The sequence below is a fragment of the Marmota flaviventris genome, chromosome 16 (assembly GCF_047511675.1).
Source record: "Marmota flaviventris isolate mMarFla1 chromosome 16, mMarFla1.hap1, whole genome shotgun sequence".
Lineage (NCBI taxonomy): Eukaryota > Metazoa > Chordata > Mammalia > Rodentia > Sciuridae > Marmota > Marmota flaviventris.
In genome coordinates this window covers 61831400-61857564 of record NC_092513.1, presented here as the reverse complement: position 1 = coordinate 61857564, position 26165 = coordinate 61831400, and the positions used below count along the sequence as shown (strand labels likewise).

General features: G+C 53.1%; 1 protein-coding gene across 1 annotated transcript; it reads left to right on the top strand.

Annotated features, from left to right (window-relative positions):
- The first annotated feature begins 3211 nt into the window (after positions 1–3211).
- LOC139702168 (spermatogenesis-associated protein 31E1-like) lies at positions 3212–25489 on the top strand. Its single transcript, XM_071602608.1, has 7 exons — positions 3212–3270; positions 5053–5264; positions 6502–6621; positions 11303–11503; positions 12871–12989; positions 21209–21266; positions 22638–25489. Exons 1-7 carry the CDS (start codon positions 3212–3214, stop codon positions 25487–25489), a joined length of 3621 nt encoding a protein of 1206 aa, XP_071458709.1.
- The last annotated feature ends 676 nt before the right edge of the window (positions 25490–26165 follow it).

Sequence of the window (26165 nt, the reverse complement as noted above, 5' to 3'; positions counted from 1 at the left end):
CCCCCTTGATCCTGTTCCCCCTGGCCCTGCTCCCCTGGGCCATGCTTCCTCTGGTCTTTCGGGCCCTGCTCCCCCTGTTCCTGCTCCCTGTGGGCCCTGTTCTTCCTGGCCCTAATCCTTTGGCCATTGTCCCCTGGGCCTTGCTCCCCTGGGCCCTGGTCTACTGATCCCTGCTTCCCCTGGGCCTTCTCTGCTGGGCCCTGCTCCCCATCGGCTCTGCTCTTCTGTGCCCTGCTCCCCCTAGGCCCTTATCCCCCTGGGCCCTGTTCCCGCTGGTCTTGCTCCCCTGGGCACTGCTCCTGTGGGCCCTTCTCCCCATGTTCCCTGTTTCTCCTTTCCCTGATACCCCTGTCCCTGCTCCCCCTTGCCCTGAATCTATGGGTCTGCTCCTTGGGACCTGCTTCCCCTGATACTGCTCTCACTGGGCCCTTGTCCCCCTGGTCTGCTCCCCCTGGCCCTTTCCTCCCTGACTCTGCTCCCCCTGGCTCTGATTCCCTGGGCACTGCTCCTCTGTGACCTGCTTTCCCTGGCCCTACACCCTGTGGGCTCTGCTACCCCTAGCCCACTTATCCTGGGCCCTGCTCCCCCCTGGTTTTCCTTTCCCTGGGCCCTGCTCCACCTGGTCCTTCTCCTCCCCAGCCCTGTTCCCCCTGTCCCTGCTCCCCTGGGCACTGCTCTCCTGGGCCCTCTTTCCACTGGCCCTGCTCCCCTTGGCTCTGCTCCCCCTGGCTCTGCTCCCCTGGGCCCTGCTGTCCTGGTCACTGCTCTAGTCCTCCTCTCTCTGGGCCCTGCTCACATGGTCCTGCTCCTTCCGGGCCCTGCTCCCCCAGTCCAGCTCCCCCGGGCCCTGCTCCCCCTGGCCCTGCTCCCCTGGGCCCTGCTCTCCTGGATGCTGCTTCCCCTGGCCCTGCTCCCCCGGGCTCTGCTCCCCTTGGCCCTGCTCCCCTGTATCCTGCTCCCCCTTATCCTGCTCCCTCTGTCCCTGCTCCCCTGGGCCATGCTCCCCTGGGCCCTGCTCCTCCCGGCCCTCCTCCCCTTGGCTGTGCTCCCTCTGGCCCTGCTCCCCTGGGCCCTTCTCCCCACTGGGCTTTGCTCCCCCTGGGCCCTGCTTCCCTGTCCCTGCTCCCCCTGCCCCTATTCCCTGTGTACTCTGCTCCCCTTAGCCCTGCTCTCCTGGGCCCTGCTCCCCCTGGTCCTCCTCTCCCTGGGCCCTGCTCAACCTGTTCCAGCTCTCCCCAGCCCTGCTCCCCTGGCCTTGCTCCCCTGGGCCCTACTCCCTCCAGTCCTGCTCCCCTGAGCCCTCTCCCCTGGTTCTGCTCCTCCTAGGCCCTGGTCCCCCTGGACCCTGCTCCCCTGGGCCCTGCTCCCTCCTGGCCCTGCTCCCCGAGGCCGTGTTCCTCCTGGGCCCTGCTCCCACTGTGTCCTGCTCCCCTGGGCCCTGCTCCCCTTAGGCCCTGCTCGCCCTGGTTCTGTACCCATGGGCCCTGCTCGCTGGCCCTGCTCCCCCTGGCCCTACTCCCTGTGGGTTCTGCTCCTCCTATCCTTGCTCTCCTGGGCCCTTCTCCTCTTAGGACTCCTCTCCTTGGGCCCTGCTCCTCCTGGTCCTGCTCCTCCTTGGCCCTGCTCCCCTGGCCCTGCTCCCCAGGGGCCTACTCACCCAGTCCTGCTAACCTGGGCCCTACTCCCCCTAGCCCTGCTCCCCTGGGTCCTGCTTCCCCTGGCCCTGCTCTCCCTGGCCCTTTTCTCCTTGCTCTGCTCCCCTGGGCCCTGCTCCCCTGGGAACTGCTCTCTCTAGCCCTGCTCCCCTGAGCCCTACTCCCTGTGTGTCCTTCTCCCCTGGCCCTGCTCTACCTGGCCCTGCTCCCCTGGGCTGTTCTCCCTCTGGTCCTTGCTCCCCCAGGGCTCTGTTCCATCTGGCCCTGCTCTCCTGGGCCCTGCTCCCCCATGGGCTCCGCTCCCCCAGAGCCCTGCTCCCACCTGGCCCTGCTCCCCCTGGTCCTACATCCCCAGGACCCACTCCCTCTGGCCCTGCTCCCCCTGGACCTGTTCCTCCTGGCTCTACTCCCCTGGGTCTTGCTCCCCTGGGCCCTTCTCTCTCTGGTCCTGCTTCCCTGGGCCCTGCTCCTCCTAGCCCTGCTCTCCTGGGCCCTACTTCCCTCTGGCCCTGCTCCCTGGGCACTGCTCCCCCCTGGCCTTACTCCCCTGGGTCCTGTTCCCCTGGGCCGTGCTCCCTCTGGTCTTGCTTTCTTGGTGCCTGCTCCCCATGGCACTGCTCCCCATGGGCTCTGCTGCCTGTGGCCCTAATACCCTTTCCTGCTGTCCTTGTGACTTGCTCCCCCTGGCCCTAATCCCCTTTCCTGCTGTCCTTGTGACTTGCTCCCCCTGGCCCTAATCCCCTTTCCTGCTCTCCTTGGGACCTGCTCCACCTGGTCCTGATAGCCATGGCCCTGCTCCCCATGGGCCCTGCTCCCCCTTTCCCTGCTTCTCCTGCGCCTGCTTCCCCGGGCCCTGCTCCCCCTAGTACTGCTCTCCCTGGGCCCTTCTCCCCCTGGCCCTGCTCCCTCTGGCGCTTTTCTCTCTGGATCTGCTCCCCTGGCTCTGCTTCCCTGGGCCTTGCTCCTCTGGCACCTTCTCTCCCTGGTCCTACTACCCTGGGCCCTGCTCCCACTGTGTACTGTTCCCCCTGTACCTACTCCCCTAAGCCCTGCACCCATGTGTCCTGCTCCCCCTGGTCCTGCTTTCCCGGGCCCTGCTCCTCCTGGCCCTGCTCCCCCTTGGCCGTGCTCCCTGAGCCCTGCTCCCCCAAGTTCTGCTCTCCCTGGGCCCTGGTTTCCCTGTGCCAAGCTCCCCCTGGGCCCCCCTTCCCCTGGGCCCTGCTCCCCCTGGTCCTGCATTCCCGGGCCCTGCTCCTCCTGGCCCTGCTCCCCTGTCCCTGATCCCCCTTGGCCATGCTCCCTGAGCCCTGCCCCCACCCCCCCCCCGGGTTCTGCTCCCCCTGGGCCCTGGTTTCCCTCTGCCCTGCTACCCCTGGGCCCTGCTTCCCCTGGGCCCTGCTCCCCCTGGTCCTACATTTCTGGGCCCTGCTCCCCTGGGCCCAGCTCCCCCCAGCCATGCTCCCTGGGCCCTCCTCCCCATGGTTCTACTCCCCCTGGGCCCTGGTTTCCCTGTGCCCTGCTCCCCTGGGCCCTGCTTCCTCTGGGCCCTGTTCGCCATGGTCCTTCTCCCCATGGGCCCTGCTCCCCTGACCCTGCTCCCCCGGCCCTACTTCCTGTGAGCTCTTCTCCCCCTAGCCTGGCTCTCCTGGGCCCTGTTCCCCGTAGGCCTCCTCTCCTTGGGCCCTGCTCCCCCTGACCCTGCTCCCCTAGGCACCACTCCACCTGGGCCCTCCTCTCCTGGGCCCTGCTTCCCCTGCCCTGCTCCCCTAGGCACTACTCCCCCTGGCCTGCTCCCCTGGGCCCTGCTTCCCCTGGCCCTGCTCCCCTGGTCCCTACTCCCGATGTGTCCTTCTCCCCCTGGCCCTGCTCCCGTGGGCTGTTTTCCCTCTGGTCCTGCCCCCCCCCCCCCGGCTATGCTCCTCGTGGCCCTGTCCTCCTTGGCCCTGCTCCCCACTGGGCTCCTCTCCCTCTGAGCTCTGCTCCTCCTTGGCCCTGCTCCCCCTGGGCCTGCTTCCCCAGGCCCCACTCCCTCTGGCCATGCTCCCCCTGGCCCTGTTTCCCCTGGCCCTTCTTCCCTGGAACTTGCTCCCCTGGGCCCTGCTCCCTCGGTTCCTGCTCCCCCGGGGCCCTGCTCCTCCTGACCCTGATTCCCTTGGCCCTGTTCTCTGGTCCTGCTCCCTCTGGTTCTGCTCCCCTGGCCCTGCTCCCCCTGGCCCAACTCCCTGTGGGCTCTGCTCCCTCTAGGCCTGCTCTCCTGGGCCCTGCTGCCCCTGGACCTCCTCCCCTTGGCCCTGCTTCCCCTGGGCCTGATCCTGGAGGCCCTGCTTCCCCTGGTACTGCTTCCCCTGGGTCCTTCTCCCCCTGGCACTGCTCCCCCTGGCCCTTCTCCCTCTGGCCCTGTTCCCCCAGGTGCTTCTCCACTTGGCGATACTACTCTGGAACTTGCTCTCCCTGGCCCTGCTCCAATGGGCCCTGCTCCACCTGCATCCTGCACTCCCTGGCTCTCCTCCCCCTTTCCCTGCTTCTCCTGCGCCCGCTTCCCCGGGCCCTGCTCCCCCTGTGTCCTTCTCTCCCTGGGCCCTGCTCCACCTGACCCTGCTCCCCTGGGCCCTATTCTCTGGACCCTGTTCCCACCTGTGCTTCACTCCTCCTGGGCGCTGCTCCCCCTTGGCCCTTCTCCCCCTGGCCCTTTCTCCCCCTGGCCTGCTCCCCCTGGCCCTTTTCTCCTGGCTCTACTCCCCCTGGCTCTGCTCTCCCTGGCCCTGCTCTCCCTGGCCCTGCTCCCCTTGCCCTGCTCCCTCTGGCCCTACTTTCTATGGGCTCTCTCCTTCTAGCCCTGCTCTCCTTGGCCCTGCTCTCTCTGGTCCTCTTTTCCCTTGGCCTTGCTCCAACTTATCCTGCTCCCCCAGGGCCCTTCTTTCCCTGGCCCTGCTCCCCTTGGCACTACACCTCCAGTCCTGCTCCCCTGGGCCTTGCTTCCCCTGGTTCTGCTCCTCCTGGGCCCTGGTACCCCTGTGCCCGGCTCCCACTGAGCCTTGCTCCCACTGGGCCCTGCTCTCCCTGGCCCTGCTCCCTGGGCCCCCTTGCCCCTTGTCCTGCTCTTTGGGCCGGGCTCCACATATCCTGCTCCCCTGAGCCCCATTGCCCCTGTGTCCTGCTCTCTTTGGGCCCTGATCCATCTGTTCCTGCTCCCCAGGGCCCTGCTCCTCCTGGCCCTGCTCCCCTGGGCCTTGCTCCCCCCTGTGCTTCACTCCCCCTGGACTCTGCTCCCCCATGGCTTTGCTCCCCTGGGTCCTACTACTCTGGGACCCACTCCCCTTGGTCCTGCTCCCCTGGCCCTCACTCCCCCTTGCTTTACTCCCCCTGGCCCTGTTCCCCTTGGCCCTGCTCCCCCTAGCTCTGTTCCCCCTGGTCCTACTCCCCCTGGCACTGTCACCCTGGCCCTGCTCTCCTGGGCCCTGCTCCCTCTGATCCTGCTCCCTTGGGCCCTGCTCCCTCTAGCCATGCTCCCTCTGGGCCCTGCTCCTGCTGGGCCTGCTCCCCCTCCCCCTTCTCCCCCTACCCCTGCTCCCCTGTGCCCTGTTCCCCTGGCCATGCTCCTCCTTATGGGTGTGCTCCCCTGAGCCCTTCTCCCCCTGGCCCTTTTCCACCTGGCCCAGCTCCAGCTGTCCCTGCTCCCCCGGGCCCTCCTCCCCCTGGCCCTGTTTCCCCTGGGCCTGCTTCCCCTGGCCCTTCTCCCTTTGTCCTGCTCCCTCTAGCCCTGTTCCCCCTGCCCCTGCTCCCCCTGGGCCCTGCTCACCCTAGCCCTGCTCCCCTGGGCCCTGCTCCCCCTGGCCATGTCCCCTCAGGGCCCTGCTCCTGCAGGGCCTGCTCACCTGGACCCTGCTCCCCCTGGCCCTGCTTCCCTGGGCCCTCCTACCCCTCCCCCTGCTCCCCCTACCTCTGCAGTCCTGTGCCCTGCTCCTCCTGGCTATGCTCCCCATGGGCCCTGCTCCCCATGGGCCTGCTCCCCTGAGCCCTGCTCCCCTTGTTATTGCTCTCCCTGAGCCCTTCTCGCTCTGGCTCTTTTTCCCCTGGACCTGTTCCACCTGTCCCTGTTCTCCTGGGCCCAGCTTCCCCAGGCCCTCCTCCCCCTGGCCCTTCTCCCCTGGCCCAGCTCCCTCTGGCCCTGTTACCCCTGGCCTTGTTCCCCATGGGCCCTGCTCCCCCTAGCACTGCTCTACTAGTCCCTGCTCCCTCTTTTCCTCCTCACCCTGGGCCACGTTTCACCTGGTCCTGCTCCCCCTTGTCCTGCTCTCCCTGGCCCTGATTCCTGGGCCCCATTGCCCCTGTGTCCTGCTCTCCCTGGGTCTTGCTCCACCTGGTCCTGCTCCCCTGGGCCATGCCCCTCCTGGCCTTGCTCCCCTGGGCCTTGCTCCCCCCTGTGCTTCACTCCCCCTGGGCTCTGCTGCCTTTTGGCTTTGTTCCCTCTGGTCCAACTTCCCTGGGCCCCACTCCCCCTGGCCCTGCTCCTCCTGGCCCTGTTCCCCGGCCTTGCTCCTCCTGGCCCTGTTCCCCCTGGCCCTGCTCTCCTGGCCCTGATCTCCCTGGCCCTGCTCCCCTGGGCCCTGTTCCCCCTGGGCCCTGCTCCCTCTGGTCCCTGCTCCCTCTGACCTGGCTTCCCCTAGCCCTTCTCCCCCTGGCACTGCTCCCCCTTGCCCCTGTTCCCCTGGTCCTACTCCCCCTGGCCCTGTCCACCTGGTCCTGCTCCCCTGGGCCCTGCTCCCTCTGTTCCTGCTCCCCTGGGCCCTACTCCCTCTGGCCATGAACCCCCTGGGCCCTGCTCCCCCTGGCCCTGCTCCCTTAGGCCCTCCTCCCCCTACCCCTGCTCTCCCTACCCCTGCTCCCCCGTGCCCTGCTCCCCCTGGCAGTGCAACCCATGGGCCCTGCTCCCTCTGGGCCTCCTCTGCCAAGCCCTGCTCCCCCGGTACTTCTCAGCCTGCGCCCTTCTCCCGCTGGCCCTTTTTCCTCTGGCCCTGCTCCTTCTGACCCTGTTCCCCCTGGTCCTGCTCCCCTGGCCCTGATCTCCCTGGCCCTGCTTCCCCTGGTCCCTGCTGCCCCTGTCCCTGCTCCCCTTGGCCCTGCTACCCTGGGCCCTGCTCCCCCTGGGCCCTGCTCTCCTGGGCCCTGCACGCCCTAATCCGGCTTCCCCAGGCCCTGCTCCTCCGGGCCCTGCTTCCTTGGCCCTGTTCTCCCTGGAGCTGAGTCCTTGCTGCACCCAGTTTGGAGGGCAACTATGCAGCAGGGCAGCAGGGTGGATTCCAGGGGTCCAGTGCTGCCCTGGTGCTGGCCCAGGCAGGTTCTGTGCTGGATTTGCAGCTGGGGTGCAGGCGAGGCTTCAGGAGGGGAAGTGGGTGGAATGTAGAAGGCCCTGGGGGCCGGGCTAGGCCAGGAAGAGCAGGAACAATAGGTTCACTGGGTTGGCTTCAAATCATGACTTCTCAGTGAGGAACTGGATGAATGGAGCATGGAGGAAAAGCTTCAGGGGGATGTGGCTCTGTGGGGAGCAGAGGCCCCATTGTGGCCAGGCCCCTGCGAAGGCACTGATGGCCAGGGGCTTCGATCCTCTTCCAGGCTGCAGCTCATGGTCTCGGTGTTCTCCAGTGAAGCTGGGCATGGATAATGTGCCTGTGATTACGGCCAACGAGGGGCCTCAGGCCTTCGCTAGGCAGGTGGAGTGGCTGCCGCAGGACTGCAGGCCATCCCACACCCACAGAGGGGGCAGGGCAGAGGGGCCGTGGGCCCTATCAATCAATGGAGGAGAGATGGCCCTGTGCTGTCCTCCTGCTGCCATCATGGGCTGGGGCGTCCTGGTACCAGTAGTCATTGGAAGGCCTCTCCAGTGGCCACTCCCGTGCCAGCAACTGTGACCCGGCTCACCCAGCTCCTCCTTTCTGCCACCCCAGCCTCCTGTAGTACCCTTCTCCAGGAAGCCCCCTGGCCAACCCACCCATCAGACCCTCTCCCTGGCTGCCCATGGTCTAGGGTCTCCATCCCTGGTCAGACCAGGTTCCTCTTCGCTGTGGGGGCACTTGGTGATTCTGGAACTCTGCCCCTCTCAGTAAGGTGGGAACAGCTTCCTTGGACAGCTGGGAGGCAGGGCAAGGCCTCCAACAGTGGTGGGATCAGGGTAACGACTCCTGCAGAGCCCCACTACTCGGCCTTCAGTGCCTTAGTTTCCCCCTTCCATCACAAAAGCCAGGTGAGAGTGGGTTGGTGGTACAAACCCCCCACAATGCCCCTCAAAACCCCACCCTCCCTTTCCCTGTGGGCCATGCTAGTGTCCTGGGGCCACCTTTGCCACACACCTCAGATGGGCAGCTTGGACAATGGAGGAAGCTCAAGATCAAGGTGGCAGCATGTGGCTCCTCCTGAGGTCGGAAGGGGAGTGTGCTCGGGCCTCTAGCTTTCCTGTGGTTGTAGCCACCTCTGGTTTTGTGCTTGTAGACACACCTGCCCTCATTCCCCCCAGGCCCCAAGGACACCCAGCAGGCAAGGACACCCCTCTCCCTGTGTCTTTTCTTCAGTTTTAACCACAATGACATATTTCCCCTGAGACCACATTCTGTGGAACTGCAGGTTAGGAGTATCTTGGAGTATCTTAGGGAAGAAATCCAACCCTGGGCATGTGGAGAGGGTGGCCTGGCTCTGGACTGGGCACTGAGCAGCTCCTTCTCTCCCTCCCTACCTCCATCCTCGCCCCTCCTGAGCTCTCTGACCCCTCCTTATTCATGGTGTCCCTGCTCTGCCAGCCCAAGCCACCCTGTATCCTGCCACAGCAGGGGCGGGTGACCCCGGCAGGTTGTGGATCTTCTGCAGTCACCACTGAGGAACTAGGAGTTCTGTAATGGAAGGCTCTCGGGCACCAATTGTGCCTGCACCTTGCTGGCACACAAGGGGGACTCACGTGTCCTGCCCAAAGTTCACCATCCACTGGTGGGCAAGGGACCCTGATTCAGAGGGCCCTGGGGCAAATGGAGGGGCACACATGTGCCCAGCTAGCAGCTGACTGATCTGGGCACCCCTCTCTGTGGCCTCTGCCTCCAGGAGTTCCCAGTTGGGTGAGAGGACCAGGGCAGTGGGAGCTGGCCCTGCAGTCCTGGCAGCTTTCAGTTGGAGGTGGGGCTGATGGAGGAGAGCAGGGCACCTCACTGCATCACCCAGGTGGATCCCAAACTCCTGGGCTCCAGCGATCCTCCCACCTCAGCCTCCTAGGTAGCTGGGCTATAGGCCTACGGCCCTAAGCCAGGCAGAGTGGAGACCAGTCACGCTGTGACTGTGCAGGCGAGCTGGCTGAGCCTGAACTCCCCCTCTGGGGTCAGTGGCCTGCCTAGTGTCCTGCAGGACCCCAGAGCTGAGCCCAGCACCCGGCCCTGGTCATCCTGCAGCAGCTCAGTTGTCAAAGGTGTGGACTGAGGCTGTGGTTGAGCCTCATCCCTGCACCTGACCCTGTCATCCAGAAGGCCAACAGGGTCACATGTTGTGAAGGATGTCAACTTGCAATCCAAGTCTGGGAACCACATGGCTCAGCTGGTGTCCACCAAGGGCTGGGGGGGGGCATGCCTGAAAAATGGCCATAGTGGTCATGGTCATTAAGGAGCTTACAGCTGCCCAAAGCAGATATGGTCCCTAAAAAGGCAAGCACATAACTTAACATAAGAGGATTTAGTGGCAGGGCGTGGGCTGCTTCCCAAGGATAGGTTTGGTCAGGGGCCATTTTTCACAGAGGAGCAGGTGCCCTGCATGCCCCTGGTCAGAACCCCTGACTGGCTGGACAGTCATAGCTCCAGGACCAACCAGGGCAGGGCTGCAGCCTGGAGGGACAGCTGGGCTGGGGTGGCATGCCAACTCAGAATCTGATGTTCTGCTCCTGGTCACTCCACAGATAAGAGAAAGGCTTGGAGGCTCATTGAAGATTCTCCTTTGAGCCATAAGTTTCTTCCCCAGGCTTCAGATCTGGGTGGTCAGAGCAGGGCTTTGCCAGGAGCCAGATGCCCTCTTCAGCTCCCCTTTACTGGAAGAGAGTGTCTGTCCCTGGTATGGGCAAGCAGTCAGGGCCAGCTCAGGGCTCCATGTGTCCATAGTGTGGGCTTCTGGGAGCCAGGACCCTGCCTGGACCCACAGGCTTCCTCCCAGAGGAACTGCCGTCTGGGGCCTGCTGGTGCAGAATCTTCCTGGAGAAGCAGCTGCTACACAAACCATGGCCAGCTGCTAGGACACTCAGGAGTCAGGGTGCATGCTCCAGGGCTGGGGCCAGCCAGCTGGGCCTCAGCTTCAGTTCAAGTGGAAGAGGGTGAGGGTGGGGGTGAGGAGAGCCCAGCAGGCAGGGAGGTGCTTGCCCAGCATCGAGGATGCAGGGACAGGAGGAGCTGGGTTATCAGACTTCCCAGGATTCCCAGGGCTGACCTTTGGTGACCTAGGGGTTTGGGTTCTTTCCTTGGCTCTGAATGTCTCTGGCTTCCTGGCCTGGGAGAGCTGGCTGCCCATTGCAGGTAATCAGACTGTGGGGGGCCCTAGGCAGGCATGCTGCCATGCCCAGTGTCCCTGGTGGTGGGGCCTAATCAGCCCAGGCAGGAGTAGAAGCCCAGCCAGAAGTCCTTTCTTAGCTGGGTGGGGATTGTCTTCCTGGGCTCCCCTGCTGGGCAGGATGAGGTCTGAACTCTGCTGCTCTCCTTCTTCCTAGACAGGACTGCCCTCCACTTTCCCTGAGTGGCGGGAGCCTACCAGACCTGGCCTGCCCAGGGGGGCCTGTGGTAGCACTGTCTGCTACCTATCTCCCCAGTCCAGTGGGGCACCCAGCTGCTGGAGGGTCATTCCACCAACCTCCTTCCCAGGCTCCTCAGCCATCAGAAACAGGCAAGTCTGAGAAATTATCATGGCCAGAATGAGGCTGAGGTGACAAGATGACAGATGTCACATGGGGTCCTGGATGGAATCCTTCACAGACAAAAGGGGAAAGCAGTAAGTCTGAATAAACTTGGGCTTTGGTTAACAGTACCAATATCAACTGGTTTGTTGTAAGAAATGTATTACACTAAGATGTTGGTACAGGGGAAATCGGGTTCTTGGTGTGGGGACTACCTGTACTATCTTTGCAATTTTCCTGTGAACTCAAAACTGTTCTAAATGATGACACTTGTTGGTAAATGGGTGGAGCTGTAGAATATCATGCTAAGCAAGATAAGCTGATCCCCCCAAAACAGAGGCTGAATGTTTCTTTCCTCTGATATGCAGATGCTAATTCACAATGAGGGGGGGACTAGGGAAGAAGAGAGTTACTTTAGGTAGAAGGGAGTGAGGGGAGGAAGAGGGCATGGGGTAGAAAAGACAGTAGAATGAATCGGACATCATTACCCTACATGCATATGTGACTGCAGAGCGGGTGGGATTCTGCACCACATGCAACCAGAAGAGTGAGAAGTTATACTCCACTTGTGTGTGATGTGTCAAAGTGCCTTCTACTGTCATGCATAACTAACTGAAAAACTTAAAAACAAATGAAGGTCAGAATGAGCATGATAAGGCACAGTTTTGAAATAAAAGAATAAACAACAAAAAACTGTTCTAAAAAGCAATACATTATAAATGCCTTCGAGTATGGGCTACAGATGACACCACAGGTGCCCTTTGCCATTTGAAGCTGGCAGTGAGGACAGAGGCTTACTGTACTGTCCCAGTTGCTCTTGTGGTGTCTGAAATTTACATCATAAATATGGGTTTCAAAGAAACCAACAAGGTGGTGCTTGGGAATCTTTCTGCCCAGCACCTGGCTCAACTCGAAGCTGCATCCAAGGACCTTGTTGAAACAGGTATGTAAATGGACACACCTCACTGGCACACCTTGCCTTCCACCCTGAGTCTGGAGTGGGTCCCACAGATGGTGCAGCAGAGGCTCGGCAAGGGGGTGGGAGTGGGCGGCTACACAGGGTGTCCTGGGGCTTCTGCTGGTGGGAAGTGTCTTTAGTGCCTGTTCTGTGTGATGGGTGCTTTGCCTGCCTCCTCCTGGGGCTCCTCCCCATCCCCCTTCCTGGGCCTCAGCAGCCCCAGGTAGCTGGGCCTGCAAGTATGCACCACCACACCTGGCCAGCACCTAGAGCAGGAGCTAATGAGCACATGGTGCAGGGGACACTGCTCCTGAGGCAATTGTCTGGGGGTCCTGGTGTGAGGGAATTTAGCCCTGGCTCTCTTGCTCCTGGAGCTTGCTCTTAGGTGGGGCAAGGGTTATGGAGACTTTGTGCGGTGCAAGGACAGAGCCCCCCTGGCTCCCATAGTCCATCTCATACATCGGCTTCTCAAAGTCCCCACGCAGATACTCATAGCAGGTACTGCTACCTCCATTCACAGGCACAGGAACTGAGGTTGGGAAAACCTACACAGAAGGAGACTGCAGAGCTGTGGTGTCCCTGGGCAGCCTGAGACCCCTCTGCCTGCACCCTACCACCCTCCATCCTCCATGTTTTCCTCTGCCTTAGTATTTGGGGACCTTTTGCTGGGCCATTATAAGGAGTGGGAATAGTGTACTTGGAATCTGCAGCTCAGGATCAGCCTGAGAGCAGTGTTAGGTAAATGTAAAACAGGGCAGGAGAGCTACCTGGATGGCTTCTCTATCCAGGAAGTGACCTCACCTAAGGTTAAATCCATGTGTCATTCTGTGTGGGTGAGGGGTGCCTAGCTGAAACATTCTGGGCATGTCTGGAAGGTGTTTCTGGATGAGATTAGCATTTGACTCATAGACTAAGCAAAGCAGATGGGCCTCCTAGGCGGGAACCTCACTTAATCCATTGAGGCCTCAATGGAGAAAAGGGAGAAAAGGTCAAGGAATTCTGCTCCTTTCTTTCCCGCCTCCTTTTCTGAGCGGAGAAGCTGCATTTCCTCTTCCCACCCTTGGACTGAGGTCTACCTCACCAGCACCCTTGGTTCTAGGCCTTTGACTTGAGCTAAACACTACCACAGGCTTCTCTGGGTCTCCTATGGCTCCGAGGCAGCGGATCTTGGGACTTCTCCTTAATAGAGCAGTCGGGTCCTCAGCACTCACTCCTTTCTCTCTGTACATCCTCTCGGTTCTGTGTTTCTGGAGAACCCTGACCAATGGGACATGATGGGGAAAGATGATCCACATGTGTGCCTTGCTGGATCCTGGCTTTCCTCAGACCATGTAGTCCTGTGCTCTGCCCAGGTTCTTGGGGCAACAGAGGGGAGGAAAGGAGAGAGGAAGACAAGCTGTGGAGGGCAAAGGCACCTGCTGCAGGGCTCACGGGGCAGCAGGTGGTGGCCGAGCTGTGTGGGAGGCAGTGGGTAGGAAATTAAGAAGGCTGAGGGCTAGGATGACAGGGAGAATGCATCTCCTGTTGGTCACAGTCCTTCTGGGTGCTCAGACACTAGCAGACCAGGCTTGGGTTATGCTGAATACCCTTCAGTGATCTGGGCAACAGCCCCCGTGAGCACCCAGTCCATGAACAAGGGCCCTTTCCTTAGACCACAGTGCAGCCACCACACCATGGATCAAATGCTGAAGCCTTCATAGGCAGCATAGAGTGGAAATTTCCAGAATAGTGAACAGCTTGGTGAGCAGGTCAGTGTGGGCCGGCACTTCAAATGTGGGTGTCCTTGGAAAGGAGAGGTTGGGACTACTTTTGTATCTTTTCTCAACAAACTCATTAATTCTTAGAGATAACTGTATGCAAACCAGGAACAAGGGGGCTTCCTGAATCACCATGAAGTCCTGGCTTTACTTGGAAGGAGATGATGTCCCCACAAAGGCATGGGGAGACTTTGAATCCCCAGAAGAAGAGCTGATTGATCTTTGTATGTCTGATCAGCATGGCTGGAAAGTGCACGTGAGGTCCTCTGGCCCCACTGAGGGTGTACTTGCCCCAGCTCTGGCTGCCAGCAGGGGCCTACCTTGGCTCCCTCCTCAGTGTGCCATCCTGAATCCTGAAACCTATGATGTCACAGGCATCCTTGTTCTCTGAAGCCACCTGCTGTGGCCTGAATGTTTGTATCCCCCGACCCCCAAATTCAGGTGTTGAAATCTAAATCCCCAGCATGATAGTATGAGCAGGTGAAGGCTTTGGGAGGTCCTCAGGTGGAGGGTGAAGGCCCACAGGTGGGATCAGGTCCACATAAGAAAAAGCCCCAGAGCAGCCTGGTCTCTTCCGTCATGAGAAGACTCAGTGAGTAGACACCATCTTTGAATCAGGAAGCAGATTCTCACCTGATGTGGAATGTGCTGACACCTTGTTCTTAGATGTTACAGTCTGTAAACAAGTCAAAATAACACCTGGCATTTTGCCAGGGGAATGTTAGAGTTGGTAAACAAGTCTGGATGGTGCCTGGCAAAATGCCAGAGGGAGTGGTTTGAGAAGTAACAAAAGCGAGCCATTAAGTGTAGTGATTCCTTATTGGTTGACTGATGTATCTAGTTTATGCTAATTAGATAAGCTGTGTGGAATGTATAAATACTGCTCCTGTCCTGCAATAAATGGCTTCCACTCCTGCTGTATCAATCTACACAAGTTGTTCGTCACCCCCCGGTTATTTTGCCCAGCCAGCTGGGCTGCGGCACTTAGATTTCTCAGCTTCCTGAACTGTGAGAAATACCTTTCCATTGTTCTGCTATAGCAGCCTGAACAGACTGACCTTCCCTCCTGCCCTCTCCAAGCCTCTAGCCAGGGACCGTTCTATGCTTTTGTAGGTTCACATAATTGACTGGACTTGCCTGGATGATCCAGGATAATCTCCCTATTTTCAAGTCCCTGCCTGGTTACACCTGCAGAGTCTCTTCTGCCATCCAATAGAACACATTCCAGGTTCCAGGTCCCAGGGCGTGGGCATCTTTGGGGCATGCCACCTCAGATGGGGGAGAGAGAGCATTTGATGGGAACAGGGGGCCCAAACAACCACGGCTTCTGCAGGAGCCCTGGGACCTTCCACTGCAGGGGGAAGGAGGGCCCTCCATGGAGCCTGCTCTCCAGATGTGATTGAGGAACTGTGACCATCGGCACTTGTTTTGATTTGTGCTGTCCCTGAAGAAAGGACATAATTGGATGGATTTTTCAGTGAAAATACCACTAAGACCATGGGCTAGATCCCTAGTGCACCATGTCTTTAGAAAAATGGTCATTTTGAAATCACGGGCACTTTTCCTTAAGATATCCTAGAAACCCAGAGTAAAATCACAGATCTGTGAGAATATCTGAGTGGACATTCTATGTGAAGAGAAATGAGAGGTGCTCACCCTGGGGAAGCATCCCAGTCTTCAGTGTGTTCGTATTGATAAGATTCACTTTAAAAAGGCTCAAAACCCACAAGTTCCACGTGTGGTCAAACTGCTGCAGAGAGCAGGGGTGACGTACGAGGTGAAGGAAACAGAAGTCTTGTGATTCCGTAGCTGGTTTCATGATGAGTGATGATATTTCTCTAGAAAAACTGTGATCCGTTATACCATGATGGTGTACAGCTTCAATGCCATCGTGGCCTGGCACCTGACTTCAGGGATGTGCTGACTTTCTGTTCCAAGTTCAAGGTCACAGCCCAGTGGGGTGTGTGTGTGTGTGTGTGTGTGTGTTTGGGAGTATCTTCCAGTTATCCACTACAGGCTGTGGGTGCAACTCCGTGGTTGAGGGCTTGCCTAGCATGTGGGCTCCATTTCTAATCTTCCTCCTCCCCAAAAGACACCCCATTATCCGCTGCTGTGTAATAAATTGCCCAAGATGTAGTGACATACAGACACCATTTCATTGTTCTGAGTTCCATGGGTTTTGTGGTACTAGTCAGAGAACTCTGCTGGTCCCCCTTGGGATCCCTCCTGTTAGTGGTTCAATGGCAATAGGGCTGATCACCAGGGAAATGCTGTGCCTCTTTCCCTCTGTAGTCCTAAGGCCTCTCTGTGGAGTCTCTCTAGCAAGTAGACCAACTTTTCAATTCAGGAGTTGTCATACTTTCCTGTAAAGAACCAACTATTTGAGCTTTGTAGGCCATGTGGTCCTGTCACCCACGTTTCTCTCTCTCTCGTGACATAGCCATAGACAGTGCAAGAAGATGGTCATGGGCGACCACGATGACACTTTATTCACAACAACAGGCAGTGGGCTAGATTTGGCCTGCTTCCAGGGTGGCTCCAGAGTCTCAAGGGCACAAGAGCAGTCACCCCCTCTGTGAGCACCAAGCACAGTCCAGGCAGAGTCACCAGCCACACTTGGCTGGCTAAAGTAGGTTACAGATTCATTCCAGATGCAACATTGGGGGAGCAGGGGGACGGGTGTGGGGGAGGAAAGCATTTCCTCTACCCTCTTAGGTTCTGTGTCTGTGACCCTGTCAATTAAATTGGTAAGAGATAAACCAGAGAGAATTTTACTTGAAGTTAATATTTTATCAACAAGTATATATTAAAAAATTAACTCACACGATGTTAATAGTTTAATTTCACTTATTCAGAGATATCACAGAAAAAGAAATGAAAGTACATATAAATTACTTTTGATTCCTTCATCTAACATTTTGATAGGAATAATTTTAACAGTCTGGCATAATTTTAGTGACAAAGGAGGGTCAGGACACTGAGATATGGAATCAACAGTTTATTAATGGCACCAATACTCAGAGGGATTATTTCTAAAGCCTGACCCCTGAGCATACCACAGCTTTTACTTCTATATATAAGTTACTCCTCAGAAAGAGAAGGGATAGAAAAAATACAATAGAAATGAAGGCTGGAAACTTACTGAATTTGATATAAAGCAGAGTCACCTTGTTTCTATGCTTCCCCTTTGTAAAAGTGGGTGGGGGGTAGATGGGTAAATTGGGGGGGTTGTGTGTGTGTGTGTGTGTGTGTGTGTGTGTGTGTGTGGTGATGGGCAAAGGTGTGCCACATGCAGTTGAGAGGAGAAATAAAGAATGTACATGCACTGATGCTATTTTCAATGCTTTATTCACTTAAATCATTCAATTCAATTTCACTCTATAGGATATTTTTTCTTTCAGTATTTTAGTTGTGCTTGGACACAATACCTTCATTGTATTTTACTTTTATGTGATGCTGAGGATTGCACCCAGTGCCTCAAACATGCTAGGTGAGCCCTCTACCACTGAGCCACAAAACTTGCCCATCTATAGGTTCTTAATCAAGAAAATAACAATCTTTAATTCTGGGCACTATAATAGACATAATCAATTCCAAGTCAATTCTAAGCACTGCAATCATACTTAATCATGACAGACTTATTACAGACATTCCCTCTGCTTGATAAGCTCAAGTGTCAGATCTAGAGTCTCAAGTCTTGGGTTTTAATTCCAGCAGATTCACACTCACTCATACTCCAGTGATCAGGTCAGGAATCTGTGGAGGCTTCATAATGGGTGGAACAGATGAGTGGTTGAGGAGATGGTCATAAGGAGAAATAGCTGTTCTCATCAGGGTCAAGATGTGGCTGTAGAGTTGGAGAATGGTGAGGATGATACAGAAGATTAGGTAGATAGTGGAAAGAGTTGGGATGTCAGTCCACATGTCCTCATCAGGCTCTCCAGCATAGGGGCACCAGTGTGGGTTGGTTGAATGTCTCTTATTTGCTACATCATTTATACTAAATTTGGGGGTTTCTGCTTGCCCTTTCAATCCGTATCACATATGACTGGGTTTCTTAATGACGTCTTTAATTCTTGGGTCAGGGCATCTGGTTTGGTGGTTTCTGCCCTGATCTCTCACCTGTGATTCTTATCAGGGCAAAGGAAAATGACAGTGACTTCACTCTGAGTTTTATCAGGGTTGTGGAAAGTGACTTATTTAAGAACACCATGCTTGATGACAATATAAGAAGGCTCTATAAACTTGTCTGGTAGGGACTCCAATTGTATTTGAACATAGTTTTAAAATGGAGTTGTTTAGGCTAAGACCATCCTCACAATGTGTGTGTAGACATGTTCCCAAAATTTCTCTTCAAGTTTAACTTACACTGATTTTACAAACAAAAATACTAGAAACATACAAAAATGTCCCTTGAGGGTTTATTTCAATTTTTATACTGAGTTTTGAAAGGTTGTAATAATAATGTATCATTTTTTTTGTCTAAACCCTTTAGATGAAGATACTAAAATAAAATTCGAAAGCTTAAATCTTCTGAAATGGAAATGAGGACAACTACCCCATTCACAATATCCTCAAAAAAAAAAATAAAATAAAATAATTGGGAATCAACCTAACAAAAGAGGTGAAAGATTTATATAATGAAAACTACAGAACCCTAAAGAGAGAAATAGAAGAAGATCTTAGAAGAAGGGAAAATATACCCTGTTCATGGATAGGCAGAACTAACATCATCAAAATGGCAATATTACCAAAAGTTCTCTATAGTTTTAATGCAATGCCAATCAAAATCCCAATGGCATTTCTTGTAGAAATAGAGAAAGCAATCAGGAAACTCATATGGAAAAATAAAATACCCATAATACCAAAAGCAATTCTAAACAAAAAGAGTGAATCAGGCAGTATAGCTATACCAGACTTCAATCTATACTACAGAGCAATAGTAACAAAAACAGCATGGTACTGGTACCAAAACAGGTGGGTGGACCAATGGTACAGAATAGAGGACACAGAGACCAATCCACAAAATTAAAACTATCTTGTATTTGACAAAGGGGCTAAAAGCATGCAATGGAGGAAGGATAGCATCTTCAACAAATGGTGCTGGGAAAACTGGAAATCCATATGCAACAAAATGAAACTGAATCCCTTTCTCTCGCCATGCACAAAAGTTAACTCAAAATGGATCAAGGAGCTTGATATCAAAACAGAGACTCTGAATCTGATAGAAGAAAAAGTTGGCTCCAATTTACCTACTGTGGGGTCGGGCTCCAAATTCCTTAATAGGACACCCATAGCAGAAGAGTTAAAACCAAGAATCAACAAATGGGACTTACTCAAACTAAAAAGTTTTTTTCTCAGCAGGAGAAACAATAAGAGAGGTAAATAGGGAGCCTACATCCTGGGAACAAATTTTTACTCCTCACACTTCAGACAGAGCCCTAATATCCAGAGTATACAAAGAACTCAAGAAATTAAATAATAATAAAACAAATAACCCAATCAATAAATGGGCCAAGGACCTGAACAGACACTTCTCAGAGGAGGACATACAAACAATCAACAAGTACATGAAAAAATGCTCACCATCTCTAGCAGTCAGAGAAATGCAAATCAAAACCACCCTAAGATTCCATCTCACTCCAGTAAGATTGGCAGCTATTATGAAGTCAAACAACAAGTGCTGGCGAGGATGTGGGGAAAAGGGTACACTTGCACATTGCTGGTGGGACTGCAAATTGGGGCGGCCAATTTGGAAAGCAGTATAGAGATTCCTTGGAAAGCTGGGAAGGGAGCCACTATTTGACCCAGCTATTCCCCTTCTTTGACTATTCCCTACAGACCTTAAAAGAGCATACTATAGGGATACTGCTACATGGCTGTTCATAGCAGCACAATTCACAATAGCTAGACTGAGGAACCAACCTAGATGCCCTTCAATAGATGAATGTATAAAAAAAATGTGGCATTTATACACAATGGAGTATTACTCAGCACTAAAAAATGACAAAATCATGGCATTTGCAGTGAAATGGATGGCACTAGAGCAGATTATACTAAGTGAAGCTAGCCAATCCCTAAAAATATGTCAAATTTCTTCTTTGATATAAGGAGAGCAACCAAGAACAGAGCAGGGAGGAAGAGCATAAGAAGAAGATTAACATTAAACAGGGACGAGAGGTGGGAGGGAAAGGGAGAGAGAAGGGAAATTGCATGGAAATGGAAGGAGACCCCCATCGTTATACAAAATTACATATAAGGGGAAGTAAGGGGAAAGGGGAAAAAAAACAAGGGAGAGAAATGAACTACAGTAGATGGGGTAGAGAGAGAAGATGGGAGGGGAGGGGAGGGGGGATAGTAGAGGATAGGAAAGGCAGCAGAATACAACAGACACTAGTATGGCAGTATGTAAAAATGTGGATGTATAAACCGATGTGATTCTGCAATCTGTATATGGGGTAAAAATGGGAGTTCATAACCCACTTGAACCAAATGTATGAAATATGATATGTCAAGAGCTATGTAACGGTTTGAACAACTAATAATAATAATAATAATAATAATAATAATAATAATAATAAAATAAAGTTAGCATAATTAAATAAGCATAAGAGAAATTTCAGTTCTATGCTGAATTGAACAAGGCAAGAACATATTGTATGGAAGAGTTGAAATTTCAAAAAGAAGAGATCCTGAAAATAAAGAAGAGATCCGGAGAAATAAAATTTCATAGCTAATAAGAATTTTCAAACAGTATGAAATTGATGGAGCTCAGAACCCTACAAGGAAGGAGGGGATGTCTATGTTCCAGGAGAAAAGAGTATTGAATTGAGTGAGATCTTTTCTGACAGGGTGAGCAAGTGGAGTTGGAAGTAAGCATCTAGAAGGCCAGGAGAGTAGAGGACATGCTGGCTGGAGGGTGGAGCAGAGGTGTGGTGCTCACTTTTCTTCTTGTCCTTCCCCAAATGACAGGATCCCTTTGTGATGAGAGGGCACAGCTCTGTGACATAGGCCTGGGCCCTACTTTACATTGCTGAAGATGTGTTTCAGGACTCATTTGTCCAAGTGACACAGTGCAATTGAGATGATGGAGAATCCTCTCTTTCCTCTAAATAGCATTAACACCACATGGGTGTTAACCTGGGCAATGGATATGATCCTTGCCTTTGTGGGTGGACTAGGGATCTATCTCCTTTTATTTCCCCACCTCCAGGGTAATCCATCCTTCCCACCACCAAGGAAAAAAGAAAAATTCTGGAAGGTAAGAAATCCTCAGGTCACACCCAACAACAACAACAAAAAATGTTCTCTTTTGTCTACTTTTCTTTTCACATTTCCAAAATAGGTAGACACACTTCAGAAAAGAGAAATTTCAGGACAGAATAGAGAATGATTCTGGGGTAAGCAGGGCAGAGCAGGAGATAGTGTGCACTAGGATTTCTCCTATCTGGAAGTCTTAGACCACATAGAGAGGTCTGAACTCCTGAGAGTGCTTGGTACCTCTGGAAAGGACAGGTCCCGAGAATTGCTCCATCACCTTCTGCTGGTAAGTATCTCTGGAAAATGCCTTTCCTCTGTTTTGAGATGAAGTGGGTCTGAGGGCCTCCATCCCAGGCTCTCAGGTCACCTCTGGTCTTAGGAAGCAGAACTTTGCCTGGCAGCTAAGAGCCTGTGGAAATGAGTCCATTCTTAAGCAGAAGATAAGTGAATGACAACATTCATAGTGTAATTTATTCAGAAAATCCCCTTTTGTGCTTTCCAAAGGAAAAAAAAATGAAGTATTTTGCCACTTTAAAAATGTTCTCTGAAAAAAAGGGTTTCCACTAGCTAACTGTAGAAGTCCTGCTGTTCAGAAACATGAAATGTCTACAGCTGGTCTATGAGAGCACAGGGAGAACTGGGCTTCAGCCTCTTTTTCTATATTGTCTGTCAGCATGTGAAGGTGAAGAAGGTGCTGTACAAGTGCAGGAAGAAGAGTGGAACTCTGAAAGGTAACACCCTGCCCTTTTACCCCAGAGATGGCATGTTGTCCCCTTTCTCCAAGAGTTCAGAGCCATGCCCCAGAGGAAGTTGGTTGCAGAGACCTGAGAGGGAAGATGTTGGTAAGGAACTCATCATACCAAAGACACTTCTCAGGTTCTGTGCTTAGAAGGTGTGGTGGATGAAGGGTGGGTGATGTCCAGTAGGGTGGTGTGGACAGCACTTGAGCAGTAGTGCCTAGATATGGAGGTGGGACATTCAGGTCCACCTGTGGTCAAGCTGTTTCATTCTGTTAAGGCCAATTTTTCTTTGAGGTAACCAATCCATTCTCCCCATAAGGTGGTTGTGAGGATCATGCAGATTAGTGGAGGTAAAAACAACATGCAAACGATAAAAATGTGGCTTCTCCCAGAGTCTTTATATGACTCTCATGCTGTACAAGTGCATTCCTGATCACCGCCATGTCAGGCCTAGACTGCATAAGCTATTCAAATTTGTTCCTCTCCTGGTGGACTTGGACACTGAGGCTTAGCCTCCAGTCTCATCTCCCATGATCTACCCCAAGGGGGCATTGCACTTAACATCCTGTGAAATCTGGGATCCTCCTTTCTCTACCACAATTCATTTGCCATTTCCAGGTTTAGGCAATCGCCTGAAGAATCTGATGGAGATTCAGAATCTGATTTTACTTCTGCAAAGGTGAGGAGCTTTCCAGTTCTCTAGTGTTTTCCCCTCAGCATCTGTAATGTGATCCTGAGGCTCAAGACTGACTTAGTATGTGTACTCCAGGTTGTAGTGGAATGTGATTGAAGCCCTGGTGGTAGGAATAGGAAGAGGGCAGTGGAGGGGCAGTGGAGGGTCCATAGGCCAAAAGTTTTCACCCCTGCCCAGCCTCTTGGTCCTTCTTGCTCCTGGCTCTAGCTTGTGCCTCTTGTCTCCTGTAGTCTCCTAGGGAAGCTCTGAGACAAGGACAGTTCTCCTCTACTGGTAAATGAAGATGTGGCAGGTGAGGTGTTCATGTAAGAGCCTGCTGGAGTTCAAGAGCTACCACATCAACATTTAGAAGATCCTTCTAACATCATACCCCCATTAGGTCCTCTAGCTCCTCTGACCAAACACACTCTGCCTTGGGCCTCATCCTTATCAGAAGAACATGAAGACAAGTCTGACTTGAATAGAAACACACTGGACATTGTTCCACAGAGCTCTCTTGTAGGTCACTCATACTGGGCATCCCCGATCACCGCCATCTCAGGCCTAGACTGCATAAGCTATTCAATTTTGTTCTGCTCCTGGTGGTGGGCAACTGCCAAGCTCTTAATTTTTCTCTACCTGGGCACATGGCAAATCCAAGCAAGAACAACTTTTTCACCATCCATCAGACCCCACAATCTCAGTAGACCCCACACGATGGCACATAGAGTCTGGAGGCCTCTCTTTCATCAACTCTGATGTACAGACACTTCTAGAAATGCTGATCACCAAAAGACCAGAACTAAAAGTGTGGAAGGAAAATATTAAAAATGGGTCCTCTTTCAAACAAATGAGTCCAGATTACACCATGTATTCTCTGGGAAACATGTTGGAGTTAATGGGTAGCAAGAGAGACACCACTGCACAAACCTTCTGGAACACAAAAGAAAAACCAGAGCAGCTTCATGATACTCAGGATTTCTCTTACCACAAGGACTTGCGGAGTCCTTTAGAGAAAAAATACAGCCAGCTGTTCTGGGGCCTGCCCTCTCTGCACAGAGAGTCCCTGGTGGCTACTGCCTGGGTCTCTAAGAGGTCCTCTGCTGCACAATGCAAACATGTAGCATTCAACATAGTCTCAGAATCTCTCTCAGTTCAACATCAGGATGAAGAAACTGCACAGATTTCTCAGGAGGAGCTCTTTTCCCAGGAGGAAGCCCAATCCCAACTTTTGGCACAAAACTTGTCCCCATCTGTGGCTCAGGGTCAGACCCTGTCCAGCACTTCATATACTTTTCCAAACCTACCACCTTCTTCATCCCAGATTAAGCCTGGCACAACAACTTGTTCTAAATCGGAAAAGGAGGAACAGCCTTTCTTCCAAACTGAAGAACAACATTCAGAATGTCCCTTGCAGAACCAAAGGAAGGTCTTATTCTCTGAGATCCAAAAGACTCTGGAAGACCTTTACCAGCCAGCTCTCAACCTTCCACAGGGAAGCTGGGCTTCCCAAATTTCCAACTCTGTCTCCATAGTTGCTGGGGATTCTGCCAGCCAGGAGCTAGAGAACAGACTCGAGCAACATATTCAAGGAAAGTTAATCAGTGATCAACCACAGCTAGGCCCTCACTGTAGATTTCTCGCATCTCAGGAACAGATGCAGCCTCAGGATCAATATCCAAGGAAGAGTCAATGCCACAAAAATGATGAATCTGGCCCCTCACAGTCCAGCCAGTCAGCACTTACTGATAATGATCTGCAGAAGATGGAGCAGCCCAGCCAGTCAATACTTGCTGGTCATGATCTAAAGAAGATGGAGACTAAGCACACTGAAAGACTGTCTACAATGGGCTCTGTAACATTCAAACTAGATTTCCCAAACAAGGGTCTAGAACCAGAACTACAGAAGCAGCCAGTAGATATATCCTGGAGCTCAGGAAGCACCTCGGGGACAATTCAGAATGACAATAAGGAGGTTTCAGAAAGTTACTTGAGGAGGAACAGGAAGGGTATTCCAGAAAGTGAATTATCTACAGGCCTAGACAAGAAAATTGTGGAAAAAATCCTGCAAGACCATCTGAGCAGAAAGTCAGTGCAGATCAAGGAGGGCATGATCCCTGTGTGTGTACGTGGATCCTGGCTTGCTGCCAACTATGCTTTTCCAAAGTCCTACATGCACACAAAACCCATCTATCAAGCCTCCTCCAAGTACCAGCAATCCTATGTAAACACTGTTCAGCAGCTTTCGTTTCTTGACCCTGGAACCCACCTGAAGCTAGAAACAGATATTATGAGGTCTCGGGTGAGGCGTAGGTGGAGTCCATCCCTCCAGGCTTTTGATCCCATTAATTACACCTTAGGTGAAGCTCAAACCTCACCCCTTCCACAGCCTGCCTTTTCCTCCTCAGCCTCCAGTGACTACAGGGCCATTTCAATTGCAAAAATTGGCAGTCTCCTGGAAGAACTTCCTCAGAAAGGTCAGGGAAAAAGGGTAATAAGAAAAATTTCATTTCCCACTTTACATAACCCCCTTCCTGCACTCTCACCTTCAGAAGTTCAGAAGACCATGCGAGGCACCCCACTGGGTGGCAGGCATATGACTTCAGATGCCTACATGCCTTCTGATACCTATAGCCATCTGGACATGAACCAACAGAGTACAGTTTTTAGAGGTATTGGAAAACCTAGCCTGGAGCCCAGTCTAAGCCTGGATATGGCCAGTTATGAGACACCGAAACAGAGTAAAGATGTGGCCTCAGGATACCCATGTCCTGGTGCGACAATGCTGGAAATTAAAGTAGGTACCCAATCATCAACAGCTAAAAAGACAAAGGAGACAGAGTTGGAGAAGAAGAAATCATCTGAATGGGAAGTGACAGTGGAAGCCTCTGTGATGGCAAACTCCCAAACCATCAATGTGAATCTGAAGAATGTAGGGTCTCTGGGAAACATGAAAAGCCCCTCCCCATCTAGAATATCTATTTCACAAGATCCAGGAGACCAAAACCTGAAAACAAAGATATGTAGTGCTTTTCAGGTCAAAGTGGAGGTTGAGTCAGAGGAGCAACACCAAGACCAGTTCACTGGAGTCCAGCAAGATTGCCTCACTAATGAGCTCTCCACCACAGATATTTCACATTCTGGAGTGTCCCTGTCCAACTCAAAGAGCTTTTGCAGGATTCACAAGTCAATATCCCAAGCTCTATGTGATGATGTAATGAAGGCAGGGAGCAGCCAGGAGCAGGAGGAATCCAAAGTCACAAATGTTGAGGTTCCTGGAAAGAATGACACTGAAATGATTTGTCTAAATAAAAGCCAAGAGAGCTTTCGGAGGTCCAGACCAAGAGAGGAGGAAGGAAGTTCCCTAGAGTGTGGGTTGAGCCCTTCTGACAAAGTCAAGGATATAGACACTACTTCAACCAAGTCCTTCCCTTGCTTTCCAGAGAAGGAACAGAATCCTCAAATAAGCTACTGTAATATCAAAATGAAGGACTTTGTGCAGTCTTTTAACAATCATCAAAAAGGAAAATTCCCTGAATAAAGTCAACCTCCTGTCAGCTACCACCCATACCCAGAAATCAGCCACAAGCCAAATATCCAAGGACATTAGGGTGCTTGAACCCCAGGCCCTCATGAGAGTGTTGGACAGACCCTGATGGACAAGCTGATACTTCAACGTAGAAGTTTTCCAACAGAGTTATATGGGCATAAAGAAGAACCCCAGATGCTATTGGGTAGGCAATCTTGTCAACCCAGGGGTTCTTCCTACCCAGAGAGAAGACAAATGTTTATAGACATTGCCTCTGGTCCCCAAGCAAAACCCAAGGACCACAGCCCCAAGAACAAGTGGGCAGAAGACAATAATTGGACCTGCAAGCCTAGGAATGTTGAGCCTCCAGCCACCCCCTTCCAACTCAGGCCAATTGGGGTGAGCACTTTGAGCCACCTTCATCGTTACCCAACTTGTTTTTTTCAAAATGGTGATGTGCATGGTCAACAAGGTCTTGTTTACCATGAGTTTCCTGGTGAAAAAACTTTCAGAAAAAAAAATGAATTCAAGGGGAGAAAAACTGTCATCATGTGAACCCCTTCTCTAAAGACTAATGTCTTCTTCCCTTCTGGGATTTCAATTGCTTCCTAATAAATTGTTTTTTTCCCTTTTCTCATCAGATATATTGATATTTTTTGTGTGTACTCCTGTGGGGTATGAAGGGGGT

Coding starts and splice junctions, on each gene's coding strand:
- LOC139702168 (XM_071602608.1), top strand. CDS start 3,212: ATGGTCCTTCTCCCCATGGGCCCTGCTCCCCTGACCCTGCTCCCCCGG. Junction 3,271..5,052: donor CTCCCCCGGCCCTACTTCCT/GTGAGCTCTTCT, acceptor TGCTCCCCCTAG/CTCTGTTCCCCCTGGTCCTA. Junction 12,990..21,208: donor AGCTGTGTGGGAGGCAGTGG/GTAGGAAATTAA, acceptor ATTGTCTGTCAG/CATGTGAAGGTGAAGAAGGT.